Here is a 17,078-nt window from a genome sequence, read left to right as displayed (position 1 = left end):
AATGAATCTATCTCGGGCATTGTCTCTTTGATTAGTGGCACCAGAAAACTTTCTGACCAGCAATCCACAATGGCACCAACAGGACACATGATTGCTCTTACAAACAGGATTGAAATGGATGCCATAAGTTCATGAACTGCCAAATTCCAGTCCGGCTCTGTTCTGCGGGCTTGATGTACCGTGCACTCTCTGATGGTCTGCAGCATTCCCACGTCTAACAGGCAAAGGAAGCTTTGGAGCACACTTGTAACTTTATGCTGTCGGAAGATAAACAAATAGAAAATGGTAAATTTACATGAACCTCACTCTAAATGGGTTTATATAAATATCATATCTAATATGGCAGTGACAAACCTTAGCAGACTCTGTGGGTCCAGCTTGCGCAGTGAAGCACGAACAATTTGCTTCTGCACTGGGCATTCCAATGTCCTCCTCAACCCACACAGTGCCATCTTTTGCCGTGTGGTTCTGGCTGGGCTTCCCAGTACCACGGGGCCTCTTCCGTGGAGGCATGTTGGGTTCTTGTTGCATCTCATTTTCAGATTCTTCTGAGGAGGTATCAGTGGCCTGCTGGACAAATGAAACCTCTCCTCCATCAGAATCTGCTTCATCCATTTCCCGAAGTAAGGCCAAAGCCTGTTGCGTGGAGAGGTTCTTCCTGCGTGGCAGTGATACGGAGGCCATCCTGATGTGCGTTCTCAGAAATGCGAACAAGAAATGATTCTCCGGCCTGGGTCGGTCTGCTTTTATGCACAGCACTGTGCTGTAGGCAAGCAATGCCACTCCCTCACATACACAGTGACGATGGAACAATGGAAGATCTCAGCACAGATCTTCCATTGTTCCATCGTCACTGTGTATGTGAGGGAGTGGCACATACACATACACAGTGACGATGGAACAATGGAAGATCTGTGCTGAGAGTCAAGGAAGGTGTGAATGTGTGTCTTTTATATTTGCAGGTCAGTCAATGTGTGGGATATTTTGTATAGATACGGCAGGCATTTCTGAAAGTTGTAACACAGAGGTTTGGCCTGACTTGGACCATTCTTTCCTTCCCTGCAAAGCTACTTTCCTTCCTTACCTGCAGCGTACTATACACCATGGTAGTTTCTATGTGCAATATTTCTCATATGCAATGTTAGATCTTGTCAATCCTTATCACTACATTGGATGCCTGGCCATAAACATATATACATAGAGTTGTACATATATTTATATAGCCACACGTTATATAATATGCATAAAGTCTAGTTATACACACAGACACATCTATATCATATATATAAAAAAAAAAAAAACACCCAGCACGCCCCTGCGGGCGGTTTATCCTTCAAGCTCGGGTCCTCTACCAGAGGCCTGGGAGCTTGAGGGTCCCATTGCAGTATCTTAGCTGTTCCCAGGACTGCGCTCTTCTGGACAGAGATCTCCGATGTTGTTCCCGGAATCTGCTGGAGCCACTCGCCTAGCTTGGGAGTCACCGCACCTAGTGCTCCGATTACCACGGGGACCACAGTTACCTTCACCCTCCACATCCTCTCGAGCTCTTCTCTGAGCCCTTGGTATTTCTCCAGCTTCTCGTGTTCCTTCTTCCTGATATTGCTGTCATTGAACCGCTACATCGATCACTACAGCCGTCTTCTTCTGTTTGTCTACCACCACTATGTCCGGTTGGTTAGCCACCACCATTTTGTCCGTCTGTATCTGGAAGTCCCACAGGATCTTAGCTCGGTCATTCTCCATCACCCTTGGGGGCGTCTCCCATTTTGACCTTGGGACTTCCAGGTTATACTCGGCACAGATGTTCCTGTACACTATGCCGGCCACTTGGTTATGGCGTTCCATGTATGCCTTGCCTGCTAGCATCTTGCACCCTGCTGTTATGTGCTGGATTGTCTCTGGGGCATCTTTACACAGCCTGCACCTGGGGTCTTGCCTGGTGTGATAGACCCCAGCCTCTATGGATCTTGTACTCAGAGCTTGTTCTTGTGCTGCCATGATTAGTGCCTCTGTGCTGTCTTTCAGTCCAGCTTTGTCCAGCCACTGGTAGGATTTCTGGATATCAGCCACCTCCTCTATCTGCCGGTGGTACATACCGTGCAGGGGCCTGTCCTTCCATGATGGTTCCTCGCCTTCCTCCTCTTTCTTGGGTTTCTGCTGCCTGAGGTATTCACTGAGCACACTGTCAGTTGGGGCCATCTTCGTGATGTATTCGTGGATGTTTCTTGTCTCATCCTGGACTGTGGTGCTGACACTCACCAGTCCCGGCCCCTTCCTTCCGCTTAGCGTACAACCTCAGGGTGCTGGACTTGGGGTGAAACCCTCCATGCATGGTAAGGAGCTTTCTTGTCTTGATGTCAGTGGCTTCTATCTCCTCCTTTGGCCAGCCTATTACCCCAGCAGGGTACCTGATCACCTGATATATATATATATATATATATATGTGTGTGTGTGTGTGTGTGTGTGTACATACACACACACACACACACACACAGATAGATAGATATGTGTGTGTGTGTGTGTGTGTGTGTATACATACACCAATATTTTTGAATACACGTGTCCATATTTATGTTTCCAGATTGTTTGTATAGTGCACTTTCTATACTGTGCTCTGTCCACTTTTTTGCAATGACAATGCAGATTTTCCACTTGTGGGACAAATAAATGCAGATTTGCTGTGTGTGTGTGTGTGTGTGTGTGTGTGTGCAACATTGGCATTTATTTACTTAGATCCAAGGCAGGCCAAACCTCTGTCTTACAACCTACATACAAAAGACAGACATTCACAATATATGGGTACACAAGTCTGTTTTATTTCAAAGTGTTTCAAACTTTGAAACGAACCTTTTCTTGCAGCTGGCAACAACAGTCGTGCATTCAGTATAGTTGTGACTTCCGCAAAAAATGTGGTCAAAATCTCATGAGTAAGTTGAAGCATTTCTACCAGGCATTTCTGAAAGTTGTAACACAGAGGTTTGGCCTGCCTTGGATCTGAGCAACTCTGAGTGAGCAAATGCAAATGTGCCAGGCCTGAAGGACAATGGGTGGTTTGCACAACAAAAGCTGTAGGAGAAACAAGCTGACGACCTGTGAAAATCTCAGCAGGGGTGCTTAACACCTCGGGACTTGCACCAGAAAATAAAAAAGCCAGTAATTCTAGGGGGTGTTGGGTTTAGGGAAGTTACGCAAATTTGCGCAGGATAGTAAATCTAGTGCTATACAGGTGAAAATAGAGCAACAGGAGCGCTGAGTCTTTGATTTTATTTATTTTCTGCTGTGTTTTACTTGCATCTATTTGAAAGAGTGAGTGTAAACACAAAAACTATTTTATTTTATATGCTGGAATGTGCAGAAAATAGGTTTAAATGTTAAACAAATTTCTTCCAGTCAGAGAATGTTGCAAATAATTTAATTTTTGCTTGATGCATTAAGTTAAAAGATTAAAACTAATGAAACAAGTTTTAAAAATAGACTTTTTCATTTGATTAAATTTTGTATGATGGATTATGCAGAAAAAGTAGAATTGGGCTGAAAGATCTATTGCTTTATTACCTATTCAGGTTGTAAATCGTGTTTTAAAAAGTAACTAAGTAACTAATTACTTAGTTACTTTGAAAATCAGTCATCACGGGATTACTTTTTGGGGGGAAGTAATCAGTAATTAGTTACTGATTACTTTTTTCAAGTTACTTGACCAACACTGCTTGTGAGTTGCTGACTGACAGATCATTACAGATCATTCCCTCACCTGATCTGTGCTTTGACTTGACTGACCCTCTACTCTAGAAAACTCAGAACAAAGGAACTAGGGACAAACTAAAATATAAGGTTTGCAATCTAACAAAGTACCTTCAAAGGGACAATTCCAATAATTAAGGACAATGCATTTTATTTTATTTTAATTTATTTTATTTCATTTTATTTTGTAAAGGGCCCTGGTTGTTATTTTTGTTTTGAAACTGTTAACTGTTTAAAACTAAAGTCACAATTAACTGAAATTTCTGTGTGTTGTGATTATTTGCACTCATGTCCAGCTCCTCCCTAGAGGGAGGTGTACTTACCCAGGAGTGGGTTACATGTATGAGAAAAAGCATCATGTAAATAAATGATAGCCTAACAGTAACTGTTGTGCTAATTGTAGCTGTTAGCTGAAAACGCTAATTTAGCTTAGTTTGCCCTGGGTTCAGCTTTGACAAACAAATATGATCGACTCTTTCTAGTAGTATTTCACAGTTGTCATCTTGTACTCTCTCAGAGCCACATATGCTTGCAGACACCCCTACAGTAGGGAGATGTGCAAAAGCATGTCCAAACCATTGTATTTTAGCTTTATTTATGTCTTACACAGCATCCCAACTCTTTAGCTAACTTAATAACTTTAGCTAAATTTAATAGTCTAATTCATTAGTGCAGCATTACTGGATCGCCTCTGTTTGAAATTATATGATATTAGCATTTTTAGCTAACAATAAGCATAAGAGTTATTATTAGGGTATCATTTGTTTACATGCTGCTTTTTCTTATACAGGTAATACATTTATTACCAACCTAAAAGTTTATCTGCCCGTCATTTGACATGATGAATGACTTCTAAATACTTAATCTGTTCCCTGCTCCAGCTCAAGATGCTGTAGGTCCGCAGGTACAACGTATCTCTATTAACCGGCACTCGATTACTCTGCGGCTTTCACGAAGGACCCAGACGTATGAACCAAAAACTGAACTGTTGAACTGAAATTGAAAAGTGAGCAGTGAAACTGAAAGCATTCAAAAGCTAAATTTAAAAAAGGATGGAATACAATTTCAAATCAAATTAATTCATTTTCAAAATATAAAATTCAGTTTTAATTTAGTGATGATAATTTTCAAACAAATACATTGAATTTCAAATTAGGCTAATTCAAATTCAGTTTTAGAAGTTTTTATTCAACTTGAGCAATTCAAATTCAAATTTAATTCAGTTTCTGATGGCACAAAGTTCTGGATCATTATTATTATTATTTTTATTTATAAGCAGAGTGAATGTGGCATATATTTAAAGCACTTTCATTAGCCACAAAAGCTGCACTTGCCTCACTGGTTTTCTCACCACCTTCAATTGAGGAACACAAGCAAAAAAATTGAGGAAGCCAGTGCACTTTAGGCTAATGAAATAGCATTACATTGATGCTATTTCATTAAAACAGCATGTCATCAGCATTGTTTATGCAAGGTATTGCTTAAGCGAGTTATTTTGAGGAAGTTGGTATTTTTGCGGCTAATGAAACAAAATTTTAATTTAGTTGATTTCCAAATTTAAGGTTGGTGGATCAGTCCTCAGCTTCTCCTTTTCTTTAGCTGAAGTATACTTAGTCTAAATATTGATTAAGTTTCTGATGACACAAAGTCCTGCCCATACTTGTGTTCCTCAAATGATGCTGGTGAGAAAACCAGTGAAGAAAGTGTAGCTTTTGTGGCTAATGAAAGAGCATTAACTATATGCCACATTGACCCTGCATCTAAATAAAATAATAATAATAATAATAATAATAATAATAATAATAATAATAATGATGATAATAATAATAATAATAAATGGTCATTCACATTCAGTGCATTTATTTGGGTCTTGTTAGAGCTAATGAAAAACCAGACAGCACACCAACAAACTAGTTGTGTAAAAATTTGGGCACCCTTGTAATTTTTAGGATTTGAATGCATGTAACTGTTTCATACTGATTACTTGCGAGGAACATGAGAAAGGCAAAGTACCAGAAACCAAAATCCTAGGACTAAATATATTACAAGCGGAGCCAAAACCCATGAATAACAATAATCGTAGATTATAAATAAAACACACAAAAACCCTGGGTCGCAGACCCGCTACCATGACAGTGGGGCTGTGTTGCTAGTTCAGGGACCTGGGCCCTTGTTAATGTCGAGGGTCAGATCAATTCAACCCAATATCAACAAATTCTTCAGCATAATATTCAAGCATCAGTCACAAAGTTGAAGTTATGCAGGGGTTGGATATTCCAACAAGACAGTGACCCAAAAAACTAGTGCTGTCAATAGATTAAAAAAAATTAGCTAATTAATCGCACAATTTTCTGTAACTAATCTTGATTCGCAATTACTTGATCAATAGCCTGGTTGCAATGACATTCGATCAACTTTATATTTAAGCTTGTAACTGACATTTATGCAATATAATGAAGAAAATGCAGAATAAACACAAAGAATGTATGTTTAATTTCAAAGAGAATTTGATTAGTTTTCTTCAACATACACTAATATATAATATATATTAGTGCTGTCAAACAATTAAAATGTTTAATCTGATTCATCACAGGGTTACTGTGGATTAATTTCGATTAATCATGATTAAATGTCATTCATTTTTATTCAGTAATTTCATTTTGCATGAGCAAACAGACTCGAGAAAAAAGGGAAAATATACACACTTAACATGTTTATTGAACATCTAAAACATTCATGTTAACAAAAAAAACTGTTTGTTACAAACATTTATCCATTCTCTCTCTCTCTGTCACACTTGGGGAGGCACTTCAAGTCATTGAAACGAGGAACCAAAGCTATGTAAAGCGCGTGTTCTCAACGATACTAATAGGTCTGCAGTTTGTTGCAATCCACTTGGCAATTGTGTCAGTGAATATTTCCCAGGTAGACTTACTGAGTCCCCGATGCTCCGTGAGTGGTTTGTCGCAAGCTGGGTGACGCATTAGCCAAGGTCCTAGCAGCATCCCGGACTAACCTATGCTTCGTGTCAATGTGATATTTTAAGCTGGAAGCGCTTCGGTGAAAATTCCTTCTTGCACAATGTGCATAATATTTTATGTTCGTCAACTGTTCCGTTTTGTTATTTTTTTAATACTCAAATTTCCTATCGAGAGGGCCAATGTGCGTTTATCATCTTCCATATTGAGTTGATTGGTTCAGCTGCCCGTCACTACCAGAGCAACTGCCCATTTGCGCATGTGCGAAGGTAACTCTACTTGGACAAACTGCCCGAAATGCATTGACAGAAACATTTCAGGGATTTTGAGTCATTCTGCACTCCAGATGCTTTAATTGCATTAAAAAATGTAATCGCCTTGACCGTGATGGCGGATTAATTTGCGTTAACGCGTTAATTTTGACAGCACTACCCAAAACACAATTCGAAGTCTACAAAGGCATTCATGCAGAGAGAAGAGTACAATGTTCTGAAATCGCTATCACAGTCCCCTGACTTGAATATAATTGAAAATCTATGGGATGATTTGAAGCTGGCCTTCGATGCTCCGCAGCCAGCTTGACTGAACTGGAGAGATTTTGTATAGAAGAATGGTCAAACATACCTCCATCCAGACACTCTTGAAATGCTATAGGAGGCATCTAGAGGCTCTTATATTTGTAAAAGGAGGCTCAACTAAGTATTGATGTAAAATCTCTGTTTGGGTGCTCAAATGTATGCTCGTGTCCAATTATGTTATAATGCATATTTCATATTTTCTGTTAATCCAAAAAACCTCATGTCTCTGCTGAAATAATACTATTTCCATAAGTCATGACATATATTAAAAGGTTTTAATATATATTTTGTTTAGCGAATGATTAACAAAAATTAAGAGAAGTTCACAAACATTTTCATATGACTATACATATGTATGTAATTTATAAATACAGATGTAAACATTTATTCTTAATAATATAATTCATAAAAGGTTCATGGTATCATTTATAAAGTCTAAGTAAGTAGATATCAAAGTTGGAGCTGCAGCTCAGCTTATTTAGAAAGTGTTATGAATCACTAAAGCGTATGTAGTGGTGTACAGTATTGCGAGATCACTGATCAGCTAATCCTGTGGATATTGGACTTTGTGACCAACAGGACTCTGAAAGTTGAGATCAACAACTCCCTTTCCGGTCTCCGTTCCACCTCCACTGGCTGTGTGCTCTCCTCCCTGCTCTTCATCCTCTACACCAATGACTGCAGATCCACACAGCCCAACTGTGTTCTCCTGTCAGTGCTGTCAGGCCCTTCACAACACCACGGGCCAGCTCTTCAGGAGTTTGTTAGAGTGGTGTGACAGCTCCAATCTTGAACTGAACGTGAGCAAAACCAAAGAGATGGTGGTGACCTTCTCCAGTAGGCAGAGGGATCTGGCTGCTTCAGTCACCACCACCATCCATGGGAAGCCAGTGGAGGTAGTTGAGGAGTACAAATACCTGGGAACCATCTTTGACAACCTCCTGAAATTCTCTGCCAACACAGAGGAGATTCTCAGGAGCACACCCATCATGATGACTTTTTACTATGCCTTCCTGGAAAGCATCATGACCTTCTTCATTACCTGCTGGTTTCACTCCCTCAGCTTTCAGAACAGGAACAGACAGTAGCACACTGCATCAGTGTGCTCTAAAATCATTGGCCTGCCTGTCAGAACTCTGGCGCAGGTTTTCAGCCAACAGGCCATTAGACAGGCAGCCAAAATCATCAATGACCCCTCTCTCATTCTTCACCCCGCATTTCAATGGCTCCCCTCTGGGCGATGCCTCCGCTGCATTTCCTGCAGGACTGAGAGGAGGAGAGCCACCTTTGTCCCCAAAGCCACTCTGCTCTTTAAGTCCAGCCGATAAGACCATTTCCCACACCAGAAACAAACTACTCTACACTCTTTTATACTGCCGACTCTTTATTCACTTTTAGTCACTTACAGTTATTTATTCACCTATTCAGTCACTTTAATTTTAAAATTGTGTAATTTTAAAACTGTGTATATACTGTATATTCTGTGTATTTATTATCTCATTCTTATTGCCTGTTAATGCCCTGTCCTTATCTTCAACGTCATGTTGCTCTGTTGTACCCAAATTGCCCCTTGGGGATAAAGTCTTTATGATTCTGATTCTGATTACTTAGCTGTTTTGAATATCACTGTATCATTTCATGATGATTTTCTCATAACTATTGAGACATTTCTCAGTGAAACATAACATTTCCATGGATTATATAATCCATGGAGCTGCTACAGGAAAAGCCAAGGGTTAACCAGTCAGTTGACTTTATTCTCTGGGGAATCAAAAATCTGCAGAAGACAAGATAGAAAGTCATCCCAACAGTTGCTGAATATCCAGTGTTGGGGAGTAATGGAATACATGTACCGGCATTACGTATTTCAAATACAAAATATGAGTAACTGTATTGTGTTACAGTTACAGTTTAAAAAGGTGATATTCAGAATACAGTTACTTTGTTGAAATAAATGGATTACATGGCGGTCTTTTCATGTTTCATATGTTAGGCTATGCCCTCTCTATTTTTGGTAATTCCACGGCGGTGGAATCCCAAACAAAACACGCATTAAGAAGCTCTAATGCCTGTGTCTCAATCTCCCGGCCCATGTCACCCCTTGCATAATGACGTGAAGAAATATTTTTTTAAATTATTATTCAAAAAATGATTTAATATGAAGGCAATAGGCAGAGTATTACAGGCCCTAAAGAATGTAGCCTCATGGGCAGTGTAGTCCGTGCTGCAGGGAGAATGGACTGCCATACCCGTTATGTGTCTGTGAGCGCGAGGGATGGAGAAAAAGAAGAGTCGAAAAGTACGAGTTGGTACCGACCAGAAACAGGAGCTGGAAGCATGTAAATATAATAATAACCACTGCAGCCAAAAAGAATGCCTGAAGAGTCCAGTTGTAAGTAAGCTATTAAGACTCGACTGTACACTGTGTTCGTGTTTTCTTCCGAAACCATAAGTTCCGTTGGAGCAGCTTTTCAACGCCTCTCCGTCTCTCGCTAGCAAAGTTGACCCCCAGACGAAAAAGTAAAGCTAGTTTTCGGCTACGAGCCTGACACGGAACCCAACGTATTAGCCAGAGGTCCCTTTACTATGGTTCATAGCCGTGGACCTCTTTTATATACGCGCGGAATAGTTTTCTATTAGTGATGTGCGATACCACTGACTTCCTTTCCGATCCGATACCAAGTAAAATTCAGGGTGGTATCGACGATACTGATCCGATACCGATACTTTGTACGAAAACTTATTTTATTTATTGTATCTTTTATTGTATCTCAAATTATAGTGTCATAATGATTACAGGACATCAGATTAATTGTTCTTATCACTTAGTAATGCAGAATTCATCATATAGAAATAAAAAAACTGAAGTTTTGCGCTATTTAAACACCTTGCCTGCCTGCAGCACTAAAGAGATGTCTGTCTCGCCCTAGCAGCACCTGTCCCTGTCCACTCCTCCTCTTCAGTTCGCCTCAACAAACACTCGTCATATTCTGTGTGATATGATTTACTGTGAGGCGTTTGACAAGGTTAGTGGTGTTGCCACAACACCTCACTTTCTTGCCACATGTATCGCAAACCACGTCTCGGCTGTTTGTGGAGGTAAAATATGTCCGCACATGACTCCATTTATGCTCAACCATTGTTGTGAGTGCGCTCGCCAGGGGCTGCGACACATTTATACAGCCGTATTTCGCACGTGACTATGAAAGGCGGAAGAGGAAGTAGTTCCTTCCAATGTAGACAATCTGAATGATATAGTTTCTTTCCACTGTGTTACTGTTAATGATAAAGTACAAATTTACCCTAAATTACTAAAATATCAATATTTTATTATGAGAATTGATTCTAGAACATAAATGACTGGTATCGGAGGAATTGATATTTCAGTATCGATCCGCACATCACTATTTTCTATGCGAGATTGCAGCAAAAAGTGCAGCCTTACCTAATGTCTACCCTACTGTTACTCATTTTATATTAAGATTTAAAAATGTAGTTGGTATTACTATGGCGAGTAGCCTTCAGTAATAATAATAAATCACACAGAAATAGTACATTCATGTAGTTGTAAAAAACTTGATAATATATTCAATAATCCAAAGTATTCAGAATACGTTACTCTCATTGAGTAACGTCAGGGAATACGTTACAAAATACATTTGGGGGCATGTATTCTGTAATCTGTAGTGGAATACATTTTAAAAGTAACCTTCCCAACACTGTGAATATCTCTGTCTGTATAATAGTGGCTTGATTAAAAGACCAGTTTCTAATGCTAAAACCACCTCATGGTTATTAAACCACCAGTGAAAACACACAAGAAAATATGTTTATAGTCTCTATAAAATTATTCCATTCATTATCAACCAGGGAAAAGAGACGCTTAACACCGTGAACAATAAGATACTGTCTTATATAATCTGATTAATTTAATTATTTTTTTTAAAGAAAACACAGTGATTAAACTGTAGAATGCACACATATTTTAAATGCGCAGAAGTTCATTATGTTAAAATGGCATTTTAAACAAAATTTTGGTCAAAGCAGAAGAAAAAAGATCCAGATGAGTTTGCTTCCACTTCTTCAGACTAGAGGGTAGCTTGCTTCAGTAGCAATCCCACACTGGTTGCCTTTGTTCCTGGTCATCTTAATGTATCCCTTGTTTCCCCATCCACTACCCCAGCTGCAGAAAGAAACAAATTAACAATATTTAGCAGCTAAGAATGAGTTTTGTTCACACTAATAGTTCAACAGCATGTAAAGACATAATGTTCTGATTAGGACGCATAAATATATGCTTTTATGTAGCTTTATATCACCACTCAGTAGATGATAAAAGGAGTGAAGCACATGAATTAATATGACCATTATATGTGGATTTTTACCTGTTCTTGACCAGCCAGTAGTCATGTCCATTCTCAGTACCATAACCCACAGCCAGCACAGCATGGTTCAAGTGTATGTTGCTGCACCAAGGTTCATCATACACTCCTGGAAAAACAACAGACTAAGTATAATAAAAACCAATTTCTTTTCATATTTGAGGTCATTTTTGTAGGCATTTTCCCCAAAGTGTTTCAGTGTCTCCACCTGAATGGTAGAGTCGGAACGACACACGAGAAGTATCAATCTCCACAGATATTGGTCCGATGGTGGCCACAGCCTCCTTCAGGGCATCTTCAGATGGACTCACATTAACATAACCACTGCATTTGGCACCAACAGAATCAGGCTTGTAATGGCATTTTCTATTCTAATTGAGAGAAAATGTCATAATTCATTATAAACTTTACTGTACTGACATGTTATGAATTATGTGGGGCAAGTTACTTAATTAATTAGTTATAGTTACTAGTTACTTCTTCATAAAAGTAATTGAGTTAGTAACTGAGTTACAATGTTATAAAAGTAGCTAATTACTAAGAAAAGTAACTATTGCATTACTTTTAAAAAAGTGTTCGCTCTCTCGCTGCCATCACTGCTAAAACTTCCCTCTCTTCCTAAACAACCAAATGCCATGTTTAGGGATGCAACGATACCAATTTTTTCAAACCGATCCGATACCGATACTTGGATCTGAGTACTTGCCGATACCGAGTACAAAAACCGATACTTCTGCCACACACAAGTTAAACTTAACCGGTAGTAAAGAAACGACCCCACACAACTCTTTAACACAAACGAAACGTTTGCTGAACGTAAGGGCAGAGACAAATACTGTACAACACATCCCTTTTTTAAACTCAAATGATATTCCAATTCCTTAACCAAATGAAATACACTGTATAAATGAAATAATTCCCTTTCAAATTATATTAAACAACCCAACTTATGTTATCACCTTTTGGTAAGTGACTCACTAATATACACTCCAAAACACGTTATATAAATCCACTAAACATACAATATTCACACATGGGCGCCACACACACTCACATTCACACTTGTTGCAGGCCTGTTTGCTGCTCACGGACGATGGAGAAAAATCCTCTTCTCCCCAGTAAGAGCACAAAAGTCTGACTTACAGTTCCGTTGCTCGGTAGGTCGCCATTCACCAGTCCCACACTAAATCCACTCCCCTGCGGACCCGATGCTGTCTCTGCTACAGCGCGTTAGCCAGTCACTGTCCAGCTCTCCGACAGTCCATAGCAGCTGCCTCCGTGGCGCAGCCAAGCAGTCCGGGCTAGCCTTTAGCCTCGGCGGTCATGGCTGGAAACACAGTTTTCCACGGACGGTGGTGCGACCGTTGAAACAAAAAGTCACTTCACCCACACTCTGTTGCGAAGCTCTCACACGGTTAGCTTTCTAGTCACACACTCTTTTGTGCAAGTTAACCTCAGTAAAACTAGCCGAGTCTCTCACTTTGGTTCAGCTAACCTCGTGCATCTCTCCATGCCGTTCTCTTCTGTGAACTGTGAACACCTTATGTGGCGTTCAAGTCCATGGGAATTATGAGTATCTACTACCAAATTCCCATCCGGGCTGCATTAGTATCGGTTCATGGTATCGGTTGACTTTTACGAGTACGAGTACGCACACATTTTACAGTATCGGCACCGATACCCGATACCAGTATCGGGATCGGTGCATCCCTAGCCATGTTGCCATATAATTTTTTGATTGGTCGACATGGTAAATGTTTCCACCAATATAAGGGGGTGGGGGTTGTGTTTGCTCGCAAGTTGAGAGTGTTTTCTAGCGCTTTCCTTAGAAGATGCTGTTTTTATCTTTTCTTCCTGCTTTAAACATGACAATATTATTCAGGAAAAAACATCGCTTATAGTATAGTAGTATAGTATAGTATGAGACAGCTTCAACTGTCTGTGTGTTGAAAAATAGTACCGCGTGAGCAACCACATTTTCTTGTTAGTAATGGTTACAGCGTTGTAACGACCGGAATAGTAATTCATTAGATTACTAATTACTGAACGCCCTTTTTTTCCATCACTGATTATGAAGGTATAATCACAATTATATTACCTGATTTACATACTATGCTTTACATCAACAAGAAATCAGGTGTGATATGTTTTTGACGTATTACTTTAGCCTCATAACGGTAGGACTTCTCAGTGTCAAGACCTCCATTGTATCGAATGTACTGAAAGGCCCAGTTCGCTTTTCCTCCTTTACAGCCATTGTTGCGAAATTTACGAGAGCAGTCCACCAACTGCTGCTCACTCAGAGACACCAGATTTCCTGTCTTCTTGAAGTGCTGACCCTCCAGTGCACCAGTCTGTAATAAGAATGAGTCAATTTTTAAAAAGCAACAGTCGAGCAAAGTTTCCCACTTTACAGCAACGAAGAAGACTAATTCCAATATACTCACTGCACTGAAGGCCCAGCAGGACCCACATTCTTTCTGATCCTTGACTTTAGTGACGTATCCCTGTTTCCTCCAGTTAACAGTGTCAGGCAGGACTGTACCTTTAGGCAGTCGTCTGAAGGTAGAACCACGGCGAGGCAGAGAGGCATTGAAGGAGCCAAGACAGCCCAGCTTTTTGTACTCTTCATTTTCCTAAAGAGGGACAACATTCATGAGATTTTTGTTGCCAAATGCCATGTAAAATTGCAACTGAACATATTGATGAAAATATAAATGCTGAAGGGTAAAACCAAAACAACATCTTTTTCTGCACATACTATATCAGCAAAGTAGGTCATCCCAAGGCGGAAGGACTTCAAACCCTGGTCAGCCAAAGCATTGTGCTTTAGCACAAGTTTACGGTTGTTGAGCCAGATCTGCTTCCTTTGAGTCTCCTCTGATGGAGAGTCGTAGGATTTTTCTGTCAGTTAAAAAAGGAAAATTAAATATCATCATTAAGTATTAAAAGAAAAAATTACAAATCTTGCCAAACATTATTAAAAGCATTTGGCAAAAGGCTAAAATAAAAATGGAGTGGAAGAGATCTACTGTCTCACCAAACTTGAGCTTCCAGGCATGAAACTCCATGTCTTCCAGAGACATGCAGCCACAGCTGGATACAGCCAGAACAGCAGCAACAACTAGAAGCAACTTCATCTTGACTAAAAACAAGCTGAAACAGACACAGATCCTTTTGACTTACAGGAAACTAAACAGCTTGTTTCTGATGTTTCCAACATCAGCTTTAAAATGCTTTCTGTCATGATGTTGGATGTCGCTTTCCATTATTGCAGTATGCACTCTATTTCCTTCTTTCTTTTTTTTTTAAATTCTCGTTTTCAAATGAATAAATCTCTGTTTTTTCTTTTCATGGGTACAACACTAAAATGTGTATTTACATTTGTCTGCATGTTATCTGTGTTGTAGCTACTTACCTGTCTCAGTGTCTGCGTCTGTCCTGAAGACTGAAGTATAACCACATGGGAGGAGTGCTTATATAGCTGACTACAGCTATTCCAGCTGCTCGTAAACAAACAGAAAGAATGTCAGATATAAAAAGAGGTGGAGCTATACATTAAGAAGAGGATCACATGAGAACATTTTATTTAACAAAAACAGCAAAGCTAGTTAATTTAAGTGTCACGAGTCATTCTTTTGATGCATAATCACCAAATCTGCACTTTATTGTATGATTTGACATAGTTGTACAGAGCTTTGAGAGATATCACTGAATGCTCTGTTTTTGATTTTAAATTACCTTATGTCAAATGAAAGTAGTTTAAGCTAGCTGAGTGCAAACAATTTCATTTGATATATTAATCGAATGAAACAAGTTTAATCTGCAATCTTTTGAAATACTTAAAATACATAATGTAAAATCATAAAAATACACACTTAAGAGACATGGTCAAGTTAAGTTATTTAATTTTACTTTGACCACCAACCTATTTTGTAACTTGAATTCTTTTGTACTTTTGCAAGCCACTGTAACCACAAAGAGAGCTGGATAATACAACCATGATTACGCACCATTGGTTTGAAAAGTTCTGGAAAAATTCTCTCTTATGTTGTTTTACTTACAAGCACCATTCTGTTAATGCCAGTTATATTTTTCATTAAAAGAAACTGTTCATCCCTTGTTTACCCTCCAGAGAGATGGCTTAGAGACCCTGGCTTATATGAACAAAGTTTGATATATTGATCTTACAATGACATATTCACTTTAGCTCTGCCAAAGGCATATTTATAATTATGTATTGTCTTCAAGGCATATATCAAAATCTAACTGCAGCTTCAGTGGAAATGGTACAACTCATAGATAGGGATGGCAGTTGAGAACAGGTTCTCTACTAGAACCGGTTCCCAGTAGACCAATTCCTTGGTATTATTAGTCTGCTTGACTGTCGATCTCACTTATCGGTTCTTGTGCTTGTGCTACATTCAGTTCAGGTGCCAGAGCAGGAAATTAGCAGTGCAGTCTACAGCGTTGATATGGAGATTAGTTTAACTTTTAGTGCACAAAGGGATGAGACTGCAATGGTAAAGTACAAATCTGCAACCAGAACACAACTTCGGCTCTTTGCGAGCATCTGCACAAATGACAATGAAGACAGCATGCCAACGCTAAGCTAGCCAAGAAGCCAGACTGATGTTAAAGCCGAGTGAATGCTAACCCCAGTCCGGCAGCCACACTGAACTTCAGCAGGTAACTAAAGCAGTGATGAATAGGCAGGCTGCAGCCTCCATTTGTTCCTGTTCATGTAGAATCATTGTGGTTATCAGCTTTGTGTTCATACCTAAATACTATGAGAAAGATCATATGTGTGTCTTTATTAGGATAGGGATTTGTGTTGGTATGTGGGGCTGTAGCCTATAGGTTTATATTGTTAAATAGTTATTATGTGACAATGGGTTTTAGGACATTTTACAGAGTAACATGGATGTAATTTAACAAGTTTTATAATTAATATTTCCTGGGAGTTATTAAGTAACATATTCCATTACTTTTAAGATAACTGTTCTGTGTATAATAAGTAATACATTTCTTTTTTTTGTGACGACCCCAACACTGACCACAATAAAGAGGGGATATACCTCCAACATGTCCAAACATTTGACCGTGGTGACTCTTAAAGCTGAGCCAGTGAGAACCCAATGAGAATCGATACACACAAATTATACACTCTTTAATCTGTGTGTCATGACTGGGGCAGCAGTCGTGTGATGTAGTGAAGGAGGACCCAAGTTACAGACAAAGGCGGTGGTGCGAGTGAGTTTATTTACAGTGAACGAGAATGAACAGAAGTGAGGACAAAACTAAGGTACAAAACTAAAAACTGGGAAAAACTAGTGAACAAACCTGAAATCATACCAAAATATGGGAAAAGGGCACAGAGAATAGGCCTGAGAGACACA

The 17,078-nt window shown here is 39.4% G+C and overlaps 1 protein-coding gene across 1 annotated transcript; it reads right to left on the bottom strand.

Annotated features, from left to right (window-relative positions):
- Window positions 1-10,981: 10,981 nt before the first annotated feature.
- LOC116327229 (procathepsin L-like) lies at window positions 10,982-15,182 on the bottom strand. Its single transcript, XM_031748755.2, has 8 exons — window positions 15,098-15,182; window positions 14,720-14,835; window positions 14,441-14,583; window positions 14,127-14,315; window positions 13,842-14,033; window positions 11,888-12,050; window positions 11,683-11,788; window positions 10,982-11,480 (listed from the first exon to the last, which is right to left on the bottom strand). The coding sequence occupies exons 2-8, from the start codon at window positions 14,817-14,819 to the stop codon at window positions 11,381-11,383; spliced, it is 993 nt and encodes a 330-aa protein (XP_031604615.2). The 5' UTR covers window positions 14,820-14,835; window positions 15,098-15,182; the 3' UTR covers window positions 10,982-11,380.
- Window positions 15,183-17,078: the final 1,896 nt, after the last annotated feature.

This window comes from Oreochromis aureus, linkage group 19 (genome assembly GCF_013358895.1).
Source record: "Oreochromis aureus strain Israel breed Guangdong linkage group 19, ZZ_aureus, whole genome shotgun sequence".
Taxonomy (NCBI): domain Eukaryota; kingdom Metazoa; phylum Chordata; class Actinopteri; order Cichliformes; family Cichlidae; genus Oreochromis; species Oreochromis aureus.
The sequence above is the reverse complement of the archived record's forward strand: the minus strand, read 5'-3'. Positions and strand labels throughout refer to the sequence as shown.